The sequence below is a fragment of the Phaeoacremonium minimum genome (assembly GCF_000392275.1).
Source record: "Phaeoacremonium minimum UCRPA7 unplaced genomic scaffold PA7_03_scaffold_496, whole genome shotgun sequence".
NCBI lineage: Eukaryota > Fungi > Ascomycota > Sordariomycetes > Togniniales > Togniniaceae > Phaeoacremonium > Phaeoacremonium minimum.
The window spans coordinates 757,358-782,831 of record NW_006921398.1 but is presented as its reverse complement, the minus strand read 5'-3'; the positions used below and the strand labels follow the sequence as shown (position 1 = coordinate 782,831).

The 25,474-nt window shown below is 50.5% G+C and overlaps 4 protein-coding genes across 4 annotated transcripts; 1 reads left to right on the top strand and 3 right to left on the bottom strand.

Moving 5' to 3' along the window:
- Window positions 1-481: 481 nt before the first annotated feature.
- Window positions 482-2,197, top strand: UCRPA7_6923 (putative multidrug resistance protein fnx1 protein; the record flags this gene model as incomplete). Its single annotated transcript, XM_007919458.1, has 1 exon — window positions 482-2,197. The coding sequence occupies one exon, from the start codon at window positions 482-484 to the stop codon at window positions 2,195-2,197; it is 1,716 nt and encodes a 571-aa protein (XP_007917649.1).
- Window positions 2,198-2,492: 295 nt separating this feature from the next.
- Window positions 2,493-16,870, bottom strand: UCRPA7_6922 (putative histone acetylase complex subunit protein; the record flags this gene model as incomplete). The annotated part of the gene is made up of 10 exons (XM_007919457.1): window positions 2,493-2,830; window positions 3,077-3,134; window positions 3,188-3,901; window positions 4,176-4,466; window positions 4,754-4,764; window positions 5,187-5,835; window positions 5,887-16,065; window positions 16,351-16,551; window positions 16,607-16,764; window positions 16,816-16,870. The coding sequence occupies 10 exons, from the start codon at window positions 16,868-16,870 to the stop codon at window positions 2,493-2,495; spliced, it is 12,654 nt and encodes a 4,217-aa protein (XP_007917648.1).
- A 1,158-nt stretch (window positions 16,871-18,028) lies between these two features.
- UCRPA7_6921 (putative chitin- domain 3 protein) lies at window positions 18,029-19,216 on the bottom strand (the record flags this gene model as incomplete). Its single annotated transcript, XM_007919456.1, has 1 exon — window positions 18,029-19,216. One exon carries the CDS (start codon window positions 19,214-19,216, stop codon window positions 18,029-18,031), a length of 1,188 nt encoding a protein of 395 aa, XP_007917647.1.
- Window positions 19,217-22,547: 3,331 nt separating this feature from the next.
- Window positions 22,548-23,226, bottom strand: UCRPA7_6920 (putative disease resistance protein; the record flags this gene model as incomplete). Its single annotated transcript, XM_007919455.1, has 3 exons — window positions 22,548-23,021; window positions 23,076-23,083; window positions 23,145-23,226. The coding sequence occupies 3 exons, from the start codon at window positions 23,224-23,226 to the stop codon at window positions 22,548-22,550; spliced, it is 564 nt and encodes a 187-aa protein (XP_007917646.1).
- Window positions 23,227-25,474: the final 2,248 nt, after the last annotated feature.

The following is a 25,474-nucleotide window of genomic DNA, read 5'->3' as shown; positions in this document are numbered from 1 at the left end:
ATAAGCTGACGTTCCTATAAGATGCTTACCGCAGTAGACCGAGTTGCCTGGACGGACGATGCGATGCTCTCTTAGTGGCATAGTGAATATCGACTAATGAGCTTCGGCTGGCACCGGCGGAGATCAGCGCGGAGGAGCCATGTGGTCGCGTCTGTCTAAGACGAACCCGGAAAGCCCGAAGTCGGATCGGTACTCGCTATTGATCGCCGAATTCTCCTCTTATCTACGCTACCGTGCTACCTACCGTACGACAAAATTATGGCGCAATAATTAGACCAGTCACAATTTTCTAATCCCTAAACTATAAAGACTCCAAGAACAGCCTTGCGCACGAGCAGCCGCGACGCATCTTCTTCAGGGCTTCTTTGGTGGACAGCTGGGAGGAGCTAGCCAATTGAAACACAAGCGGAGTTTGACTCACCCACCTGCACGACCGCTTTCAAGAGTTATCGTCTGGCTCCGCGGGGAAATTGGTAGCAAGATGGTTTCAAGCGGACCGCAAGACGAGATTGTCGATCCGCGGCAGGCGGATGCCCTCCGCGTGGCACAGGAGTTCCAGGATGAGAGGACGCCGCTGCTGAACGGCCAACCGAAGCCGGCAAACGGCGACAGTGCGGAGGCACAGCAGAACGGCACCTCCGCGGTCCAGGATGAGGAGCACACGATCCTCGCCGACGAGGTGACCGGATGGAAACTCTGGCTCACTTTGAGTGCCTCCTGGATTGGCGTCTTCCTTGGTGCTGTTGACTCTACCATCATCGCCACTCTGTCGGCGCCCATCTCGAGCGAGTTCAAGTCGCTCAGTTTGATGTCATGGCTGGCGACGGCGTACCTTATCGCCAATGCCGCCTGCCAGCCTATCTCTGGGCGTCTGACTGACATCTTCGGCCGGGGTCCCGGCCTTGTCTTCAGCAACATCTTCTTCGCTGCGGGAAACCTGATTTGCGGACTTGCGCAAACCGACGGTGTCATGATCCTCGGCCGAGTCGTGGCTGGCATTGGTGGAGGAGGGCTCATGTCGATTTCGACTTTCCTAGGCTCTGATCTCGTGCCACTGCGAAAGCGTGGCGTGGTTCAAGGAGTTGGCAACATTTGCTACGGTACTGGAGCCATGGTCGGCGGAGTCTTCGGCGGCTTTATCAATGATCATACGCGCTTGGGATGGAGACTTGCATTCCTGGTGCAGGTGCCTGTTATCATCGTCTCTGGACTCCTCGTGTTCTTCCTCGTCAAGGTCCCACCTAAAACGTCAAACAAATCGTATCTGACGAGAATCGACTTCACCGGTGCCTTCCTTACCGTGGCGTTCCTCGTGGTCCTTCTACTCGGCCTCAACGCTGGAGGCAACCTGGTACCCTGGACACACCCCCTCGTACTCACCACACTGCCATTGTCCTTCGTTCTTCTTGTTGGTTTCGTCATCTGGGAGGCCCGGTCGAAGCAGCCTATCATCCCGGTTCGTCTACTCGTCACGCGGACGGTATTCATGGCCTGCTTGACAAATCTTGTTATTACAATGGCCAACATCATTGGTGTTTTCTACGTTCCGCTCTACCTCCAGGTCCGCGGATTTTCCGCCACCGAGGCTGGAATGCGCATCGCTCTACCCTTCTTCGGCGTCTCTTTTGCATCCTTTGGCAGTGGATATGTCATGAAGCGGACGGGGCGGTATGTTCGCCTGGGCACCTTCGTCATGGTCTGCTTCCTTGCTGGTGCTATCGTCGTTTCGACCTTGGACGAGAACTCGCCAGAGTGGGTTCCGTTCCTCTCGTTCCTGCTCTGTGGTAGCGGCTATGGAGGCATGTTGACTGTAACAATGCTTGCATGCATCGCCTCTGTGGATCATTCCCAGCAGGCTGTCATTACGAGTGCTACCTACGCTTTCCGATCAGTCGGAGCCACTGTCGGTGTTACCGTTGCGTCTACCGTGTACCAAAACATTCTGAACAATCGATTAAATGACCGCTTCGGATCATTGCCTGGTGCTGCGGAGGAAATTTCCAGGATCCGGGATGATCTAAGTGAGCTGAAGCACCTGCCAGATGGATGGAAGGAAGGAGTCATCGCTTCTTTCATGGAGGCATTCAGGGGCGTATGGGTAACCATCATAGGGCTGTCTGTGGTTGGTCTAATTTCCATCTCACTAATGAAGCAACATAAGCTTCACTCTAATCTAGCCAGGAGGGACGATAACTAAATGTACTTAAGATTGGCACATAACAAAAAGCAAAGGGGCATGTGAGGATATAGAATACAGAAGGAATTGTAGATCTGGACAAATAGACACATCTTGGTTCACCTGTCTAACTCACTTCTAGCTCTAGAGTTTTTCTTTTGGCCCAACTAACTCCTCTACTCGTGCGAATTGGTAATAATAATCCAGACTTTGCGGGTTCGCCAATGTACCGCTCACTTTGATCGTTTGGCCTGAGACGATTTGCTTCACAGGAAGCTCAACTTTCTTTAAATTGATGGTTGTCTAATCCCTGAAGTTAGTTGGTGTAACGACAAAGCTTGAAGGAAGTGAAACTCACCGGAATCTCTGGTGTCTCAAAGATGTGTTTGGGTATATGTCTTTTCGACAGATCTCTCCCGATGGCCTCCCGGATCTCCTGTACTAGCTTCTTATCGAACTTTTGACCCGGTCTCATCAATAGAAACAGCATAACACTTTCGTCATGGTCATGTGGCCGTCTCTGGCCGACGCACAGAGAGTCCTGGATCTTGTCAACAAAGTGCCGTTCCAGGACTGAGTAGATTTCAGCGGAGCCAAATCGAACTCCTGACGGGTTTAGCACACCGTCCGCGCGACCAAGGAAGGTGATGTTCCCTGTCACTGGATGTATCGAGCAAAAGTCGCCATGCGCCCAAGTTCTATTGAATCGGTCGAAGTAAGCCGAATGATATTTCGATCCAGGGGTTGCCGGAGGCTCTTTATCATTCCAGAAAAAACAGGGTATATTCGGAAAGGGCGCAGCTGCAACAAGTTCTCCTGGCACGCCGTGTGGGACTTCCTTGCCTTCGCCATCTGGGAGGAGGGAGTCATATATGCGTACATCCACCCCTATGGATGGACCTTGAGTGCCTCCGACGTAAACCGGCTCGAGCGGATTCATGAGACCGAAACAGCCTGCCTGCACCTTCTGTCAGTCCTATCCTCGTATCGACGAATATTGGGGGCTCTTACAATGTCAGTGCCACCTGAGATATTTCCAAGGTGTGTGTGAGCCGGGAAACCCTTATCGTAGAACCATTCAAACAGCTGGTCCGACAAGACCATGCCAGTCGACGTGACCGTCTGCAGACTTGATAGATCTGTGAGCTCACGCGGAGATAAGCCAGCCTTTGCGATCTCAAACATCCACCTTGGGTTGATACCAAACTTGGTCACCTTTTGCTCGCCAAGGATCTTGATCAAGATCTTGACATCCGGCTGAAATGGTGAGCCGTCGTACATCACTGCCCTTGACCCAAATAGAAGTTGTCCGGCGTTGGCAACATACATGATCCACCCGGTTGTTGTGTACTGCAACCCAACGCCATCTGGTCCTAGCTCCTCATGGAGTCTGCCCTCTTTGAAGTAATTGATCATCAGACCGCCAACAGAGTGTACGATTGCCTTCGGAATTCCGGTTGTTCCCGAGGAGTAGCATATGATGGACGGTTCATGGAACGCAATGCGAACAAAGTCTGGGGGAGGGCCCTTAGCTTTGCTCAGAAAACTTGCCCAAGTCTCTGCCCTTGACACTTGGGAGACATCCTTGGGCCGTGAGAACCGAGGAATAGATACAACACCTGTGAACTCGCTGCATCCGGCGAGCCCGTCGACAATACCGGTCATCTTTTCTCTCAGATCCACCACCTTGCCATTGTAGAGGGCCGCATCATCCATGAATAAAACCTAACTCGTGTTAGGCGCGGACCGAACCAGTCGCAACAGAAGAAAAACCTACCTTCGGATTCACCTGCACCGCTCTCTGCAGTATTCCCTTGATGCCCATATCTGTTGACGAGCTAGAGAAGACAGCTCCCAGCCAGTTCGTCGCCAACCACACCAGCAGTGTTTCCACGCTATTCGCGCCAACGATCACTACCCGATCCCCTTTTGACACACCCCGTTCTTGCATGGCGCTTGCGAGTTTTGCAGCTTGCCGTCTCAAAGTTCCCCAGCTCACCTCCCTAGTCTCTGAGGCACCCTCTCTGATCTCCGTGACAGCAATCTTCCCGTCTTCTTTATGCCTTGTGCCACGGTGATCTTGGGCATCCTTCGGGCCACGTGAATACAATACATTCTCGGCAAAGTTTAGGTACACTCCCTCAAACCATCGTGGTATCTGATCGATGGTCTTGGACTCATCGACGACAGTCGTATAAAAGCCAGAGTAGATGTAATCAGATGAGTCAAATAGCTGGCCCCAAAACTGGGTGCGCTTGGTGATGGAGTACTCATGAAGATCCTTGAAGGTCTGTATCCGAGTTAGTTGAGGAGAATGTGAGAAGGCAAGATGGCCTTATCTTGAGTGAGAGGCGGTGCTTCTTGTTGATTTCCTGCATGAACTTCCACATCAGCGTGCTTTGGGGGTCGGGATGCTCCCAGAGCTTCCTGGGCACTTGGTGCTCCATCGTAGTCACGTCAACGAAACCTACAGTTCACTTGTGAAACATGCAGAGTACAGGTCTGGATCTATAGCAAAAGGACTTGATGGACTTTTGACTTGTCCGGGGCCCGCCCAGTCTCGCAACCTCGGCAGACGGGGATTGCTCCTAGTGACAATTAGTCTGCAGAAGCCCATGGGGAAGATGTGCGGGGTTTTGTGGCGTATGTTGGTGCGACCAAGACTGGAAAACAACATGTCACTAACCGAAATGGTTGGAAAGTGAGGCAAGGCATTGGTTGTCTTGTTGATCATGTTTTCGTTGATTCCAAACTACACTTATTACAACTCATATAAGCGCTTATCTGCAAAGATCCGCCGCCGGTGGTCCACGTCCTTGACACGACCACGCGTTTGAGCCTCCCTGAACGCCTCATAAAAAGAAACTCATAAATAAATTACAATTCCATCATCATACAACATTGCAATTAGGTCATGGCTTTGCAACCATCAAGTTCCCAAAAGTCTGCCCTGATATAAGAAGGGGAAACTACATGTACGGCATCCACAAGGCATCGCACATGGCCAGACTCATTGGGTTAACGGCCTTAGCGATAAGGTCAATGACCGTCTGATTGGCGGGTAGACTGCCGACGGGGGCGTGAGCAAGGCTGACTGCTCTCTTCACGATCATATCGCTGTTTGTTTGCACAGTCTCGCGAAGCTGATTCTCGTTGAGGTGAATGGCTCGGTGGCTGCTTGTGAACCAAAACATTACCTCATCACGCACGAACAAGGTGAGAGCGTGCTCAAGCTCAAACTCTGGTTCGGTCAAGCAGCGCGCGATGGCCATGATGGCGCAACTAAAAATTCCTTCAGTGGCCAAGGGTCCCATGAGCGTTTGGAGGTTAGGTGTGAGACGGAATGGAACTGGTTCCTGGTTGTGGAAGAACGGTTTGGCGCTCGACATGAAAGCCATGAGTTCAGATCCCCAGATGTTTCCGGTACTTCGTGCGATGTTGATCTTGTGCGGGTACCGTTTGTCAATGTAGAGGATGTAAGTCATGAATGTGAGGGCCGCCAGCTGGTATGAGAAACGGCGTCTGAAAAGCCAGAAGTCCGCATAATCTGGGAACGCTGTCTGGAAGTACTCGAGAGCGACGGTATGCGGGACCCATTTCTCTTGAATTGCGTTGAGGACCTCTAGCCGTGCAGTTGCGCTCTGTTCGCCATGCTTTGGCTGTCGACTGTTAGTGGACCGAGAATCAGATTTGAAATGGATTAGACTTACCCCCTTGCTATCCTGGAGGCCCCGGAGCTTGTCCATCGTAAACAAGACTGGCTCATCCTTGGACATGGCATTCCGCCTGCAGTGATCTTCATAAATGCCCTGGAGTGTGATGTATGATGTATCCTCTTGGACAATGCGAATATGTGGAGCAAGAGGAACCATCAAAGGCAGGGTGAATTGCAGATCACGGCGACGACTCTCTTTCTTCCGGCTCAATCTCTGGTTGAGTTGCCTGAAAAGTTGGAGAATTCTCTCTTCTCTGCGACAGTGGCGTGCAGCAGGGTGCTGGACAGCAAATGGATGGATGCTACCATCATGACCACGAATCTTCAAGCGTCGGTGGGAGACACCGATAGTCCGCACAAGGTCAACAGTGGGAATGAAGCGATCAATCCTAATAAAGTCCTGGTTCTTGTCCTTATGCTGGAGGTATTGCCCTGGCACTTCGACCTCATCGAATTTCTGGTAACGGAATTCACTGAGGTGAGGACTAAACGTCTCGAGTGAAGCACGCGGGTTCCTGCGGTCCAGCTTCTCTTCGAACTTGTCTCGCCACCTACGAAGCTTGTGAATGTACTCATACATTGTCGGCTTCACCTCGACAAAATCTGCTTCGAATGTCTTGCGAATATGGGCTGGCAGAATAGTCTCGGCAAAACGAGTGATGTTAGTCTCTGTGGGAGTTGGCAACTTGACATCTTTGGCATATGAAGTCGGCATGCGGCTAACGTAAGCAAGTCCGTCATTGAGAAGAGCAACAATGAGTCGATATGCATCCTCGTCTGGTGGGCATTTGAAGTGCTTCTGGATCTGGTCGACTGTAGTTTCCATCGATAGTGCCAGGAGCGGGAATGCTGTCTTGAGAACAGACATGATTTCCTCTGTAAGCTCCCATGGAGGCTTCTTCTGTCCCGCTCCCGCCTGCTCCTCTTTGGGCTGGACGTTACCGTTGGTTGCTGGCGGCCCTGGAGTAGCGGTGCCTTCCTTGGTCTCTCCACCTTCTGTCTTAACAGGTGCTGGAGTTTCACCATTGGCTGTCGCTGGCCGAGAGCTAGAACCGCCCTCGGCCTTGGCCGCTGCAGGGGTTTCTTGTCTCTGCTGCTGTGGGGAGCTGCTAGGTTTGCTAGCAGCGGCAGACTGGGCTCTCTGCCGAGCTTTCTCCTTGGCTTCCTGATTCTTCTTGATCACAAGCATGTCCTCACGATTGGTTCGGAGCTGGAAGTACAGAGCCTGCGGGTAGGATTTCGCGATCTTGAGGAGAATCGTGTGGACCCGCGGCGCCTCCTTATGGCCGAGACCGGTCAACAATTGCGGTATGAAAGTGATCCAGTACCAGGTTGGCGTATCTCCCTTGAAGTCATCGAACCCGGCTGCAATGGTTCCATTTGCATCGTCCATGCTTAGAAGCCACAAGATTCTCGCAATTAGCTTGCGAGACTTGGCATTCTTATAGCTTCCAGCAGCCTGAAGATAGGATGTGAGGGCTTGTCTTGCGGAATTGAGATCTGATGGGTCTTCCTTGAACTTTCGGTCGTTGAAGTAGCCCCATTCAGCCCAGGCTTTCGCTGCGGTGATATCGAAGTAAAGTGCGGTTCCGTAGGCTTGATCTGCCTCATCCTTTTGCTTGAGCTTCTCCAAGAACATGCCCTTTAGTGTGTAGAACTCGGCCTTTTGAGTCGCGCTGAAGTAATTCAAGTTGGTGTTGTTAATGACATCCAAGCCACTGGTCAGCTCTTCAGGGTTCTGATAATGGCATTTGGCCTGCTCTCGGAGCTTGAGGAACGCCTCTTGGATCTCGATGTTGGGCAGAGTGTAGATTCTACTCAATTGGCTGATGCAAACATCTGGTAAGCTGTGCTTCCTGGCCACATGAGCGAAGCGGTTGATGATCCAAGCCGTCTCATGGTAGCCGCGGTAGGCAAACGATGCGCCACTTGTATTCTGGCCTTGCTGCGGAAGCAGCTGGAGGTAGGTATTGTTGATGAGGCCAAAGATGTGCTGTCGCCAGGTGACAAGATCTTGCCATGCTGTGATATCATCCCACACATTCGGAAGGCGATCTCTCCAAGCACCAAGCAGTAGCTTCAGTTCTCCAGACTTGACATCCAGATTGGTCTGGTTGGTGACCGCCAAGCTCGAGCAGATGATACTGGCGTCATGCAACTCCACAAGTTGCTGGAAGTTCTGTAGCAGGGGGATATGTGCATTCGTGAGGCTTCTCGGAAGTTGATGCCACTTACGGATCGACAACTGTATAGCCTCGTCGCATACCCTTTGGAAGTCTTGAGTCGTCTCCTGCTTGTTATGCAACTTGAGTAGTGACATGAATGCTTGGAAGAAAGCACGACGTGGTGTTGGCGCGTCCATCACACCCTTGATGAGATTATCCAGAGCTTCACGGTGCTCTTGAGTCTGCCACATCTCTGTATTCCGCCAGGCGCACTCAAGTAGCAAATCTTGGAAGTTCTCGTGTTTGGCAAAGTCTTGCAAAATCTCCCATTGCTGAAGTTTCTGGGCACAAATCACCCAATGATCTTCCCAAAGCATGTACTCTCCTTGTGAGAAGGGAATCACGCCTGTTCGAGCCTTGATCTGAGCCGCTTCGTACATCTTCTGGGCTTTATCCCACATTCCATTCTGCTCATAAGATAGGGCTGCATTGGTCTCCACAAATTGGCACCGGCGACGCCATGTACCATAGAACAGATCTTCTTCCTGTAATGCGGAGTACAGCTCGACTAAGGCGTCCAGGTTACTCTCTCTGACATTAGCAGAGTCAATCTCGGGACGAATCGCGGCGTTTTCAAGTTGAACGAGAGCAGTGTACCATGCGTCAAACGTCTTGGCTTCGTACTTGAGAACATGGGGCGGGATCTTGCACTCGGGCCATGCCTTGGCAGCACCTGCCAACAGGGACTGGATCACGTTTGGTCGCTTGTCGATCTGTCTGGTATGGTAGTCCTTTGTAAGTAGCATGACGATGCCACGCTCAAGATCTGTTCGCTCCTCCCTGGCAGTAGCGGCCCAGTACATGGGGAACAAAGCCACCCATAATTCATGGCCCAGATTAGGATCAATATGCTGGAGCTGGGTCAAGGGTTCAATCATGTCTTTGACTTTGACATCGCCTAGCTCTGCAACGAAACGACGGTGATTCGCCATGAACGCATCGTACTTGTCGTCTGCCATGATGGTGGGCTCTCTGGTATCCTTGGCATATGTGCCAAACAGCTGAGAAGCAGGCAATGTTCGGAAATCTTCTTGATGAAGCTGAATAGCTGGGCTCGACTCCACAGCGCCCAGGAGAAGCTGTGAAGCTTGAGCTAGCCAGAAAGAATCCGCTAATGTGTCCCAATTCTGCGCAGTAAGCACATATGACAAGCGAGCACTCGCAGTCTTTGAAAGACTCTTGTCGAAGATGGCCATGAATCGATTGCGCATCTCAACATCTTGGGCGCGTGTGCCTATCAAAAACGCGTGTTCCATACGGACGGTGAGCTCAGTTCTTGTTATCTTGGGGTCTTCGTAAATGCGGATGACCAGATCCAAAAACTTTGTGAGCATGGTTGGATCAGCTCTGTGCTCAAAGGACAACATCTTGTGAAGCACAGCCGTCTTCTCCTTGAGCGTTGGCCAAGTGCCTTCCGATCGGAACACCCAGCCCTCAACCATGTCCAGTATCTTCTCGCAGAGAGGGATATGGAGGGACTTCTCGACAAGAGTGGCGAGTACACTCAGGAATGGTCGGCGATTATCGCCCAGGATCTCCATTCGCTTGGCAGTGACATCAATCGCCTTCAGCATCAGACCTGTTTGGATCTCCAAGTCATAAGCATTCATTTCAACTGGTGCATTCGGCTCCTGTGGTCTAGCCATGGCTCCCTGATGGCTGACAGCAGTGTAATGCGAAACGTGGTCTCGAGCCAGCTTGGATTGAAGAGACTTCATGATCGCGGGAATATGAGGATCAATGGCCGCTGGCCGACGGTTTCCAAGTGACCACAGGACGTTGATGCCAGACACATAGTTAGACGCAGCCATGGTCTCCGTTGCGATATTGGAGAGGAAAGTAATAATTTCCGATGTTTGAGCTTCGGGCTCTCCTTCAGCATCCGGATCTTCCATGTTGACGTCCTCTGAAGGAGGCGGCACCGCATCCAATATTCTCTGGATGCTAGATTTCAACTCTCGGCCATCATCGTATTCCGGATCAGACATGTGCAGGCAATCTTGCAGCTCCGGATTTTCAGATTTCAGACACTTTTCCAGAATTTTCTGAATATGTGCCATATTTCTCAAGATCCAATCATCCGTCTTGAAGTGCAGTATAATGCGAACAACTTGGAGGGTGTTGATGATATTGGTGATGAATTTCTCGTCGACCTTCTCCTTATCTGTGGTAGGGTCCACGGCGAGAATAGCGGTTGTCTTGTCACTGGCCAGAACCACGTCTGTCACATTGGGGAAGAGGTCGACATCCAGATCGCCCCAGTACTGCGGCTGAAGGAGGTTGTACAGAAGTGTCATTGCTTTGCGGCACAACTCATTTGTCTGAGGCGGTAATCCCATGTTTGCCATAGGGTCTCGAGTCTTCGTTGAAGGCAATCGATAGCGCTCGTTTAGCTGAGCAATGAACTCGACGAGGTACTTAACCATCTTTTGTCGGCCTATTGGTGGTATCAGGAACTCGGCTCTTTCTGTGGGGGCGACTGATTTCGCAGCTGGCGAAGACGAGTTCTGCTCATCTAGTCTGCGCTTCTTGGCGTTTGGCGACTCAGATAAAGCTCGGATAGGCGAGACTTCCTTGCCGGTTACACGGCGCTCTTCCCATTGCCAGATCAACCACATCATGTTCAACGCCAGTTTCCTGCTTTCATTGGAAGGATTCGGCGGCGCCGCTACCTTGCGAAGCGACGTGATGATCAGCATGGCGAACTTGTCCCGAGACTCATAGAACAAGTCCGGGTGCTTCACCAGGAACTGGAATATGCTTGTCATCTGTTGCACATTTTGACCCTCTTCAGCGAGTATTCGTCTAGGAGCAACCGCCCAGACGGCATTGCGGTCATTTGGTTGAACTGTGCCGCATCTCTTCGGTAGAACAGGAGCCATCAATTCCAAAGCTTGGGAAACGAGTGCTCGGCCTTCCGTTTGATTGGTTTTCAACAGCGAGAAATACACCTGGGTGACAATCTTTGCTGGAGTGTCATATCGTGCGATGAAGTAACAAAGCACAACATACGCAGCATGCTTGTTGATAACATCGTCAAGTCTGATATAAGTCCAACCAAACTTGATGATATCCTTCCTCGCCTCTTGCAGAATAGTGTGATGGTATTTGACCAGCATGGCAGACAATTGTAGTACTTCCATACGTGTGTGGTCAATGCCAGGTTGTGCAAGATCATCCTGTGGATCAGCTAGGTTGACTTTCCAGATCTTGTTATTGATAGATTCTATGACAGTCCTGTCCATCAATCGTTGTGGCCGTGACTCTGGCAGGTCCCAATGCCGCATTACATCGGTCGCAACGATGGGATTGACAATATTGTGAAGCAAGAAGTATTTTGTTTTTTGACTTGCCGTCTTACCGGCGTAGATCTCAAGACACCGCAGGACGAGAGTCTTCCAAAAGTCAACTGACTCATTGTTGATGATGGTTTGATAGAGATAAGAGTAGAGCCGCTGAGTTGCACGGAAATCCTCTGACGTGACAGATTCGACCAAGGCAAAAAGAGAGTCGAGATCCTTGGGATTCTGTTCCAGTGCCTTTGTTAATATTGACATGACCTGCTCAGCTGCCTGATCTGCTGCTAGACGTAGGTCCTCAGGAGTTTCATTGGTACGTAGCTGGCGTTCGAGATCTCGGCCAGATTGCTTGACCCAGTCGAGATTGGGCTTCTTCTCCATCCATGCTGTAGTACCTGGCCATTGACACAACGCGTCGATGATATTGATAGAATCAATCACTGCCACACATTTTCGTGCCTTGTCTTCGCTTGGAACTTCGCCGCACACCTTGACCAGCTCCTCAATGTTGCCCGCAGCATGCTCTCGAAGAGCTTTGCTTTCGGGATGTCGAAGCACTTGGGCCAAGAAACGACCATACTTGATCTCGCCGATTTTGCTGAGAAGCAATGTCCATATCTCCTTAGGATAACGATTCAAGTATTTGTATAGAGGGGCCCGGAAAGGACTGTGATGAGTTCTACGAAGCTTCTCTTCCAAATCCAGGACAGTATCGATGACCCTCTCCTTGAACTGCTCCGCTGCTGGCGGCAGAAGGTGGAAAATGTTGAACACCGCAGCAATGACCTTCATGGTGTTGTGTTGCTCGAAGAAGGTGAATGACAGCTGTTGCAGAGTATTTGGCTCTGCCAACACTTTGATGTGGTCTAGCAAGCGCGCACCGATCTCCACTTTGAAATACGTAGTGAGCAAACGGAGAAGTCGAGCAAGATTGTTCAGCCCATGGACACTTAGTCTCTTAGGATCTTGCAAGCTTGCCAGAACCGGTCGTAGGCCAGATTGGAGTAGGTCTTTGGGTAGCTTGGTCTGATGAGACAGGACTGCCTTCAGGGCATCGTTGGCTGCCTCAATGGTAGGCTCAGAATCCGAGTAGAGACATTTGAAGAAGACAGACACAATCTTAGTCCTCGTAGGATTAGGCTGATTAGGTTGACCCTTCATGAATTCTTCAAAGCCCATTGCCGTACTTAGAATCTTGATACATGCTACCCTGAGGTTGACAATGTAGTCATGCGTTCGGAACTCAGCAGCTTTACTGGCGAGAGATTCATCGCTCGCATCAGCTAGGGCAAGTGACTCCATCAGGAGGCGATTCAGATGTTCGTCAAAAGGAATGAAATCGGACTTTAGAGACATGAAATAAGTGACTGCGTCAATGTATCCAATCTGGATGGGAAAAGGCAGCGCACGAAGAGGCTTGTTGTAGATTGGTGTGGTGAGGCGCTCCTTATAGGGCTCTAGTAGCTCCCATATCTCCATGCCCGACGCCTTTGCAATGATTTGCAGAGCCCGCTTAGCCGTCTCTCGCACATGACGATTCATGTGAGAAAGTTGATCTGTCAAAACCATGCATATTTGAGGCAGTCGGGATTGTTTCTGCTGTGGCTGGCCTTGTTGTGGCTGAGGCGGCATAATGTCTTCTTTCTTGATATTCTTAGTGATTCGCTTCAACAAGGTCTCCAAAGTATCCTGAGCTGAGCTTCTGGTCTTCTCCGGAAGATCTTGAGGCATGTCTTTGATGACAAACAGGAGCGCTCGGATACAGTCCATTTGCTTCGAGAAGACCCAGCTGTCACCAAGATCAACATCTGTGAGCAATATGCGGATGCCAAGTGCACCACCAGCTTTCGTGAACCATTCTTCTTCATAGCAGCCATGGCAGAAGACTTGGCCCAGGTGCACAAAGAACGATAAACGCCCCGGAAGGCTGGATGACCCAAAGATTGTTGATACGGAGTCGAAAACCTCTTGAATTGCACGCTGAGCCGCATCTCTGACATCAGGGTGATCAGACGCGAGGGATTCGAGAATCGCATCACACAGCACGCGCGTGTCGATGGAGAGGGGTCCATCACCAGCCGTGACATCAAAGGGAGTATGTACCCGTTTGAGGTCTACCAGTGCTCGACCAAGCTCAATAATGGCGAAATGCCGACACAAGTTCATCAAGAATGTGTTTGCTTCCTCCTTGAACTCTGGCAACGATTCCGCAAACATCATTGCCTTGATCAAGCGCTTGAGTACATTATCTTGTTCCTCCTTCTTGGCAATCGACCGCTCACGATCCGAGGTCTCAAAGGTTGAAAAATCTGCATCAAATTTGCGTGACAGGAAATCCTGAGCTTGGAGGCGGACCAGCCGTGGCAAATCATCAGGTAGACTATCAAATCCAATACGGAGCTTGAGCTGTGCCTTGATGAACTGGAAAGCCTGGGTCTTATAGAAGGCTTCAGATTGCTTTGAACCGTTGATCTTTGACGGCCTTGGAATTTCTGTTAGCTTATTGATTGCTAACTGAATGCCCAAGTCTGCTGGAAATGCCCTGTCCTTCTTTGAGCCGATAAGTCTGACATCAAAGCTCGACGGGTCATCCACGTATTGCTTGAAGTCGACTGGCAGCGCGTCTGTCATAAACTTTCTATTTCGGCCACCTAACTTGCCCAAGATTCTCATTGTGGTGTGGGCATGGAAATGACTGTACGGGTGTGGCTTTAGGTGGTCGAATAGCGCAGTCATCAGTTCGTCAATGACTGGAGACATAATAGGATCCAAGTAGTCAGCCGTTAAATTGTCAACGCACAACTCAAGGGTTCGCAGGCCCTGACCAACAAGGTCGGTGCCTGCCCTCAGAGCAACGACTAATGGTCGCATCAGGAAACTCAGGTGAGGCAAAAGATTGCTCAGCCTTGCGGGCACAGTCAAACAGAGTTCAACGTAGAGGTCTCGTTCCATAGGCTTCCGAGCAGCCAATAGCAGATTATTCAAAACGTCTAGGAGCATTTCCAATAGAGGAAGAATCTGCTTGTAGAGGTGTTCAAACTTGCCACCGCCAATACTTCTGAAGAGAGATCGCAGGAGCAGGAAATAGTTCATCGGCTCTTCTGCCTTGGTGGATAATTCGATAGACTTCGTGACAATTTCCACCACGTGTGGGAGGAGGACTTGCTCATTTTGGCTGGCGAACAGCGTCACCGCCATGAAGGCAAGTTTGAAAAGCCGTAGGAGGATTGAGGACTTTTTCACGTCTGCGCTGCCAACATCTTCGATTCTTTCCATGAGGAACCGCAGCAACATACCACAGAAGCTTGGAGATGTCGCTTCGCTTGCAAGGAAGAATTGGGGTATGTGTAGGAGTGCGGTATGCTCGAAAATCATCTCGTACAGGCGAGGAATCTCTTGCTGAAAGACTTCGTGGAATGTAGCCGGATCAATACAGTGAAAGACTGTAGCAAACGTCTCCAGTAGATCCTTTTCCTCCTTGCTGCTGGACACCATGTAGAAATTGGCCATATATTCCACAGGAGATTGATACTGCGATTCAGAGGCAGGCTTCTCGATCTCATAGTATCGGAAGACATAAGCACCCTCTCGGAAAAGTTTGATGATGACCTGTGCTTCCTCGGCCGAAAAGCCGTACGACACATCCTGCCAATGCGCCGGGGCATTCGCCGGGTCTACTGTTTGCGGAGGGTTGCAGCTCTTCAACTGATAAAACAAGTTCTTAAGTCCGTTCATCAAGTTCTTGAAGAGAAACTTGTTATCCACGACCGGATCAGCGCCCCGATCTCGTGGATTGGATATCTTTATAGGCATAGCGTTGAATATATCAATCTCATCCCAGTCGGGTGGGTGATCCTTGTCTGCAAGGTAGGTCTCTGGGACCTGATCCGCAGCATGTTGACTGTTGAGCTTAGACAATTTGACAGCATTGTCATACTGCCGATTCATTGCTGCGAACTTATCGCTAATGGCGTTCAGAATCATGATGAGGTAATGCCGCGCATCAGCCTTGTTCTCCATCTTGGCAATGCACTCCGCTAGATTCAACAAGAGCTTTGCGCTCATAGTCTGGAAGCTTGTACCCGGAAAGTTATCCTGCAGATTCTTTGTGTAGACCTCGACAGTCCTACGAATCTGGGTTGGCTGAAGAGAATCGCGCACATGATGAATCAGATCGGCAAGCATGCTGTAGGCCAGGGGTCTCATATTCTCGTAGACCGTCAGACCGTCGCCAATCAGAGTCCTCTCATCAAGAAGCTCCTCGATTTTAGGGAGGAAAATTTTCCTGAAGTTGAAGTTGATGATATGACGAATCGCAACGAGGAGTTCTTTCCGCGCACTGGACTTCTCTCGAGGACAATCCTTAAGGAGGCGCACAACAATTTCGGGCAACGTCGGCAAGAAATCAGTCAACTGCTGGGAATATTGTCGCAGCAAGTATGCCAGGAAGCTCATTGTCTTCACTTGCGCTGTGATGAACTCGCCAAATGCTGCTCTGTTCTTGATAGCTGGGCTGACACCGGTGAAAACTGTTCCCTTAGCTGCGGCGTCCAAGTGGGCCTGCTCCTGAGCTTTCGCCTGGAGACACAGCACTCCCTTGATCAGAGGCACAAAGAGCTTGACATTTTGGGGCACTGTCTGCCTATAAACCTGGAAAATAGACACCACTATTATAGGACACTCGGAAAGAACCTTGAAGGACTGCATTCCTTTCAATAATGGTCGGGCGGTGGGTTGGTCAACACCAAAATCTGTGGTTGTCGCAGTTGGTGAACCAGGACGTGGGGATTGATGCTGGAAGTTCGTTTGAGAGCTGCCAGGAGTTGAAGGGGCGCCTGGCAACGCGCCTGGAGCAGGCGCATTATCCAGTTGTTCCCTCACAACGCGTTCCATCTGCTCAAAGAGCTCCTGAATCAAGGTCAAGAAGGATTGTACCTTCCCATTCAGAACCTTGTGCTGATGGCGCATGATATCGGACACTATCTTGACGCATAATGTTGCATTATCTTCATTGTCGGTCCTCACAAGGCCCATCAACAGATCCGCAATCTCCTCGGCATATGGCTCGAAAGGTTCGGGGGGCGATGGCGCTGTAGGTAGCCGATGAAGGATCTCGAGGACACAGTTCCGGAGTTTCTACAATATCTTATTAGTACAGCCTTGACAGTGTCCTGATTGTTGGTTGTCTTACCTGCTCATTGGAGGTACTGTGGAAGATGGGAGCGCCTCGTAGGATGTTGATGAAGATGGGCATTAGCTTCTTCAAGAACAATGGGTATGTAGGACCGGTAGTGTAGTGGTCCAGGCTGTCGCGCAGGGTGATGGCGGCTTCAACCTTGAGTTTTGGCTCTTTTCGAGGTTAGTATCAAGACGATGAGGGGCAGTCAAGATTTGGCATACCCGTTTCCGGAGTGCTCAGTCGCTTCACGACATCTTCAATGATGTGTGTCGTCATCGCCGCGTTATCTGCGGCAAGCGCCGGGGTCGTTCGTGATCATGCAGACTGATTCGTGGTGGAAGTTGGGGAATGGAGGAGCTGCATCGCAAAGGTCAGTACGCTGCTAGAACGAGCGCGAGGCTTCGCTATTTCCAAAGGTATAATTTAGAATGTAGGCCTTACAAATAAAATTCTGTTGACTCAGAATGAAGGGAAAGTACAAGAAAAGAATTCTTTGCGCCCAAATGAGTCAAGTGGGAGCTTGTGGGCTCTGAAAATGAAGTCGCAAGATGGGGTATCACGATGAAGCTTGAATGAAGATGCAGCCTCTCTCCAAGGCTACCTTAGCAACACGGTCCAGAAATTTTGGGAAACCGCGAAGCTGGGGGCACCAGTCGCCAAAATCAAAATGCGCTAGGGGAGGAAGTATGATAGTCCGGGGCTTGGCGCGGCTGCCTTAAACCTGATATGGATTAGTCTCAGGTACGTACTGGGGTGTGCCTTCAAGGTCGGGCTAACCCAATCAATTCCAGGTTGACGGTTAGGTACCACCTGGGCAGTCGTCTAATCTGATAAGATCAGCTTCTCCAACTCTTCAAGACCGAAAGAAAGTTCGAGGTGTAGACCTAAGAGATGACAAACATATCATAAGAGTTTATAAACACGCAATTAGATTGTTGTTCATTGGTATTCAACAAAACACCCAGAATCACTTAGATACATTCCATGTCTTAGAGCCTACCTAGCTAGGTACGTTTTAGTTCAATACGATAGCAGTCTACCTTATTAAGCGGTCTTACATAGTAATAACAGAACATTTGGAATATTCACACAGCAGAACATTAGAAATAGCAACAGATTGCCAAATGAAGGCGATGTATTTTTTGGAATCTTTATCCAAGATTTTAATGTCTGTCCAAGACAGTCAGGGGACCGACTTTAAAGCCGACCTTTCCCTTAAAAAGGTTTAAGTTTATATACAATTGTAACAGAAGTGAATTGGCAGAAAATTGCCGGGTATGCACAGAAGCCCATGAGTGCGCCGAAATGCCCTTTACCGGTACATGCACCTCCACCGCATGTGATATTTGTTACCGATGTAATGCCCCATATAGTGCGAGAAAAGAAAGAAGATAGTGACATATAAATACAGCGTCCGAAACGGCTAGAGCGCATTTAGCCTCGGAATCGAACAGCCACGCGCTTCTTCTTTCCGCTTGACGCTGTGATGTCGATGGCGGCAGACTGCCCGATGGTGCATGAGGTGCCGGCAGCCAAGGATTGCGCGACGGACCACACGCCGCTGGCACATTGTTGAAACTGGGTGCCCAGGCAGTTCCACAGACCTTCAGGACTGCAAGCACTGCCAGCAGTCTCAAGACCAGCCGTACCAGCGCCAACGGTCTGGCCAGAGCCGGAATCACTGCCCGAGCCACTCGACGGTGCTGCGCTGGCAACTGCAGATGAAGCTGCAGCGGGCGTGGACGCAAGTGGAGTCGAGGCGACTGGGACGGATGCAACAGGAGTGGATGCAACGACTGGGGTAGATACCGCCGCAGCGCTCGAGACAGTCACAAAAACACCGCCTGGAAGACCAGCAGATGTGGATGGAGCAGCGGCCGCAGCGGTGGTAGGCGAGCTACCGGAGTCGGACCCAGAGCCAGAGTCAGATCCCGAACCAGTCGCGCCGCAGCTACCCTGTGGCTCAGTGAAAGGTCCAGAACCCAGCTTTTCGACGGAGTCACCAGCATTGGGGTATGTGTAGTCATATCCCTCTTTGGTAGTGCAGCCATTGCCAATGTTGGCAACCAACATATCCGGAAGAGCGTTGAAGTTGGACTCGTCGCCCGAAGTTCCCGTCAATTCGATCGCGCCGCAGTTCATGTAGAACTCACGGTTGCCAATCTTATTCAACCAGGTCCATGCAACGGTGGCATTGCCAGTCGGAATGTTGTCGGGAATAGGAAAGCTGTACGTGAAAGGATCCGCGGCCGAAGCATCATCGCCCATGTTACCTGCAGTGTTCTGGGCTGGACAGCCACCTTCAATAGAATGGATGACCTTCCATACACTATTTTTTGTCGGAGCAGTGTCATACGTGATCGAAACTTGGCATGAACCACCACCATGGGTAGCTTGTCCGATGAATGTGAGTGGCTGCGTGGATCCCAGAGCCATCTGAGTTGCTGCGCCGGCGTAAGAGCCCCCAGCAACCAATTGGCATGGGAAATCACTTCCATCTGCCGCCAAAGGACCATTGTGAGCGGCCGGGCTGGTGAATCGGGCAGGACTACCCATAAGCATGTGCGCAGAGGCAGCGCTGGCAAAGCCGCAAGCGGCGATCAAAGTCTTCTGTGAGAACATCTTGTTCAAAGAGTGTGTCGTTCGAAAGTATTCGTTCCAGACGAGTTGGTTTCCGAACGTCTATGGACTTCCCTTGAGTCGTAGAGAATGTCTGCTAGTGTGGGATATGCTAATTGACTTGCGTTGTTCGAGTACAATCGACAATATCACAACGTTTGCTGGTCCAAAAAGGAAGGTAATGCTCCAGGCGGGTTAGGAATTCAAAGAAACAAGGGAAAGGTCTAGCCTCGAATGAATGAACGTGGCTGCTCAAGTCGTCGTTTGGACAGAGTTGTAGAACGAAGGGAAAGGTCTGGCTTGGACCTGGGAATCTCTTATAGAGAGGTAAAGACCGTGGAGGCTAGATCGTGAAAGGGGTAGCTGCAGCTAAGAAGGCAACGAAAGAAAGACAGCTGCAGGAACAAGCGCTAACCCAGGAGTGATTGGATGGAGGAAGATGGGGATAGAACGCAAACCTCAAGAGAGAACGTAACAGGAATCCACTTAGATATCTAGTTGAGCCCAGAACAGGGTTGCTCTCGGATGGCGTTGTAGAACCCAGCCAGTAGAGCTGAGCCATCGCCCTCAGCCCCCGAAGATGCGAGGCATGATGGATCGACTCAAGGAGTCAAGGGCAAGGAGGTGAACACAGGGGAAGCTGGTTCCATATCTCTGATAGGCTAACTTGAGTCGAGCCGGTTTGTTTCGAAATGCCACAAGGGAAGGGATTTTTCTTTTCTACTGGGTGAGGGATCGGACGTACCTGAACGGGAGCCAAGTCCCGCCTCTGCATCTGCATCCGTTCGCTGCGACACCCCTGACTAGATCCGTTTTGGGAGGCGGGGATCTGCTGTGTACGGTAGCCTCACAGAGGCTCTTCCCCACACCGAAGTGCAGACGATAGGAGAGACTGCACACCAATGCTACCTTTGTATGCACTTGAGGTCAAAGATAGAGCATCGTTCAGGAGTTAACCGGTATACACGTGTAGCGCTTGCTAGAACGTGATATACATCTCGGTGGGCCGGAAACCCAACACAGAGCTATATCGGCCGGGTGTCCCTGACCAAGAAACAAAATGTTTTAACACGCATGATTGAGGCAAGGCGGCCTCCATGAGAAGACTAGAATCTTGGAGACGGCCAATGCTAAGGTCGGCCGCGGCCTCTCAGCTCGGTTTCCTGGGACCCAGACTCGAGTCGAGTCGCAGCGCATATGGCAATAGGCCAGCAGGCCAGGCCGGTGCAACGTTGTCCAAAGAGCCTAATTCTTCTGAAGCGATGCAGGGTTTAGGTAAGCTCGGTACGCTAAAGTCTGAAGGATCGTCGAAAAGGGGCCACGAGAAGACTAATGCCGGGAGGCTGGGTTTTGCTGGGATGCCAGGGGCTCTCTCAAGGGTCTCACTTATCCCTGGTTAGCTACGTCAGGGGTCGCCTAGAGGGGTAGCTTGAACCTGCTAAGCATATGTCCATGACCGAGGCCATCCAACCATATTTCTCTTTCTTGCGCTTCGCAGACAGAGAAAAGACGGTGTATCGCCCTTCCAGCGGGAACTAAAAGGCACATGATGTGGCAAGGCGCGTCCCCAAAGGCTCTCGTGCATTGAGCGCACACCAGCACTTTACTGGTCATGCACACGATCGCTGATCCCGTAGCATTCCTGGTAAGTATGGACTGTCCAGTGAGTCGCAGGGTCAGGCCTTCAGTTGCGCAGTCCATAATCGAGCCAGGCGAGCATCTTCAGCTTCTCTAGGTCCAGTAGTAATCGGGATGCTGGACGAGAAGCTCTTAGCGGCGTCAAGGGCGAATGCATTTTGGCCACTCTTGGTCGAGGAATGCGCTGAGGCCGAGTCGTGGACTGAGGAGCCACAGTTCAGCAGGGAGCAATTGCGGCGAATCAATCGTGGTAGGTGACTTAGCGGCTCACGCAGGGGGCTGGGGTGTAGCCGAATGGCCACTTCTATGCACCAGCATGCCATGTCCCTTCTCGGAATGGTGAAACTAGCCCCAGTTTCACCAGCTGTCTAAGGTGACGAATACTTTTGCGTCTCGCACTCGCCATGTACTTCCCTCCCGCCTGGCGTTGCACTGATCCAAGGCAGATCAGATACAGACGTGAAGAGCACCATCACGTTTTTTCATTGTTTCTGGACGGCCAGACCAGCTGCCATGCGATTTGCTATGTGAAAACATGTGTGAATCAAGTCGGTTTGGTCACATCCAGTCCTCTATGGGTGCAGCGCTTATTGCGGGCCACGATAGCTTCAACTGCCACTCCCAGCTTGCCAGCTGTCACTGGGCCATGCGGCCCGACCTGCAGCCAAACTTGACCACGAGGCCGTGGACCACAAGGCCCTGCCTAACAGTGGACACGCAGTCTAAGCTTCGCAGTTGCTTTGCCCCTTACCAAGTCTAAAGACTAGCGAGCCGTATAACATCGCACTCAGGCATGAGGATCGGAAATTTGTATGGACAGTGCGTACGAGACGTCTGTGAGGGACGGGACCTGTAATGAAGGAGTGTGGCGCAGAGTTTCTCCAGGACCTCACCTCCCACACTGATATCGTGATCTACACCAGGATCCCTAACAAGTGATGCTTGTTCAGGCATTCTCCAGATTCCTTCGTGGCTTCCTAGTAGGGTCAAGAATACTCGACTCAATTGCTAGGGAAAGAAGAACACATAGTCTGCAATAATAGAATGACAGAGGTAACGTGTCTTCGCGCTTCTTAGTAAAACAAACCGGCCGATATCTTTCAAGCTTCCCTCGTCTTTTCATCGGACAAACACGGCGTCGCCTCGGTCTTCTACGACTCCCTGATCCCAGCCGCGGCCAGCCTAGAATATCATCTGAAAAGGCCTTGCCACGTTTTTTAACAGCAATGCGTGGCTTTGCTCAAGCTTTGGACATCGGAACACAAAGCAATTGCGCAACCCCCTGCCCAGCTGATCATCCCTCATTCCTCGCATGAAACAGAGCTGTCAGTTAAGCTTCTGGTGGGTTCTTAATACGAAGATCTCACTTAGAGAGGAGAAAGGTCCGGAGGCCGCAAGTATGCCTTGTGCTCTTGATGAATGCAAGTATACTAGTAGTCAGTCAACGTCACGTAGAAGCGGCTAAACATGACTTCTTGTCACAAGGCCTTTGCAATAGAAGTTCAACTAAAAACAAACTGGTTTGTCTCTGAATTATTGTCTATGTCGCGAGGTCTAGCAGATCGAAGCATGCCGAGCCGGAATAGGGTGGATTCAGTATAATGATGGACCAGATCAGAGCTTTCGTTTGCATCAGGTCGCGGCTGCCACCATAGCTGGCTGACTAGGGTCGCAATCTGTGCTTGTTAGCTAAAGGTCAACATGTCCATCGAATTGGGAGGAACATGCCTTCAAAGACGAACCCAGCGCGAGTCCATTTCTGCATCTTGTCTCTGCAAAACTCCTCAAAGTCCCACTCGCCTCCTTCAACTGATAAATTGACATGGTTCAGGAAGATGTAAGTGTCGGCAACGACTTCATCGCCTTCCTCGTTACCCTCACCCTGCGCATTCCCAACTTTGGTGAGGATGTTGGGCTTGACTTGCCGTCTTTCGTATTCAATGCCTTCAAAGTAATCAAGTCTCTTGATATTGTCCTCGCTTAGACCTGTGACAACTGTTCCTCGGACTGATTTCTCAGGATCTACAACCATCCCGGGATAGTCCGCACCATGTATCCGCTTGCGGCAGTGGCCATGCAAGACTGCAGGGTGAAATGTGTGGCGATCCTGTATGCTCTGTGGAGGCTCGATCACGTCGTAACATACGGAGTAAAATATCTGAGGAACCATCTTGGATCTCTGTTAGCACTGTGAAGGCTCTCACGTATAGAGGATGGATCTCACCAAAGTTCCTATGATGTTGTCAGCATGAATTTCGACAAGAGCATTGCTATTGAAATATTGGCAGCTCACCATAAAAGAAGCCTGCGCGCGCGTTCTTCGCGAAAGCTCCGTCTTGTTTGCCAGGGTCGTCTGGTTCCGCGCCACTTGCCATCTTGTGACACCGGCACTGATGGGTTCGATATCGGAGGCGCTTCCTAGATAATGCCGTAAGGAAGAGCTGCCGGATCCAGATGAAAGCCGTGGGCTCGCAAATACTCCTAATACAAACGGCTCTCAAACATCAAGAGTCAGAAGTGCTGGATCCTTTTTTTTTTAATGTTCACGTGTCAATTATTTTACAATGCAGTGAGGAAGAGTATGGGTTGCGTGTAGGTTTTCGCGATAAGCGCTTGATTCTGTTGGGCGGGTGTGACTAACGACAATAACCAAGACCAGCTAACGTTAGGTAGTGAGGTCGGGTAAGACTGGTCGCGTTATCTAGATCCACCTCTAGTAGAACATCCTCCACATAACATCTGCGAGATTGTAGCTGTATAGCTGATCAAATCCGAGAACCTCCGATATTGCATATGGAACGTATCTCAACTTATCACGTATTGAGAAGATATGATCCTGCAACCCATTCTAGCTGCACATTTCCAAGCATGCATTCTCCGTAGTGCCCCTTGAATGTATAGCCTCTTCGTGAGAACAGAGTTGTATGAATGAATTTACCATACGGGATAACTAAAGCCAACCATCGGGCTTCGTTGTGACCTCTTTCCGCCTCCGAAACCAAGATATTGTTGAACTGCGACTGCTTGCCGTTGTCGAACATATGTCAAGAGGAACGACTAGAGGATCAATCTCTATGCCGACATGCGATCTTCCATCGACTCCGATATATCGACCAAAACTATAAGTCGTCATGGCCCTCTTCTTACATCTGTCAATCCTGTCTCCCTGCAATTTGTCGTGCTCCCTGACGGCGCGACTTGCTGCAACGTAAGCGATTATGGACGCAATTGTCGAGGGCATCCTAGGCAAATAAAAGTGTCGTTCGCGGACATATAACATTGTTGTAATGACGATATTAAAGCCTACTATGGCAATACTGATGATGAAGGCTGTTCTATCCATGAAAATGCGGGTCTCTGGAGTAAAGGTTGTCCCTTCTATCGTAGTTGGCTCGGGTAATGATTTGAAGAGAGACATTTCCAGACTCAGAAGAGCGGCAAACAAACGCTGATATATGTCTTGGATCAAAGGTATCACGACTTCGGCATCAGGAACATTCCTAGCAGGGTCGACGAAAGCAGAGCTCTTCGTGGTCACCTTGAGAAGGTAGTTCATCCAGTCTCTCGTCGTCGTGTCGTTGTGCCATCCGATGTTATTCACATGCATAATAATTGATGTTGGGGTCAATCCTGGAGAGTCGCTAACGAGACGGTTCCCTTCCGCCAGCAAGGCATTGATTTGAGTTGAGTTGATATCTGGAACATCGTCGAAGTCCCCAACTAGAGACGCATCAAGGACATATCCCGACATGTCAACGGTTACGTCGAACATGCCTGTGCGGAAGACAGGAGAGCAACCGATATGCGTAGCTTCAATAGTTGCTGAAGAGTCCGCCGGATCTGTCCTCATCCAGCTTATTAATAATTCTTTTTCGCAAAATCCCCCATCATCAGGTTTGACTATCCTTCTTCCTTGGTACTGGTCGGGCGGCTGCAAAGAACTGAACATTTCCTGTGACGATTTGCCCACAGGCACCCTAGCGCTTAGGGATGGTGTGCCTGTGAGAGGCCGCCATGGTATACAAGTCTGTGAACTTCCATTGCTCATCTTGTAAATCACAGAAAGGGACTGTGTACCGTTGCTGAGATAGGAGTAGTCCACAAAAGGCGACGCGTCTCGAGATTTGGAAAGGCTTTGACAAGATGCCTCAACTCCGAACCCTCGCGTACGACCTCGGAAAGTCAATGATGCATTTTCTCCTGGAGACACAGCTGTGAATGGGAGAAAGGCAAATCTCGTAGTAGTCCAAGGAGGGAGTTTGGTTTGATCTGAAACATTGGCCATGACCACGTAGAAATGGCCAGAGTATACGTCCGCTATTCCTGAATCGACGATCTTGCTGCGACTTAAGACTGCTGACTGAGTCTGATGAAAGGTAATTGTTGACTCGATTGATACTGGAAACTCGTTGAATAAAGCACCAAGAGCAACAGCAAGCACATTATCCAGCAGTGAGACTAGACAAACCCCAGCCAGGAGAAAGTGCCGAAAATGTAACGCACGCCATACCACAAATTGTGGTGGAATGCTTGTATATGTTGATTTGATGGCCGCAGTTCTCTGCACTCTGCCTCGGCGCAGATCATGGAAAGGTTGCAAAATGCAGAGCAGACGGTTTAGTA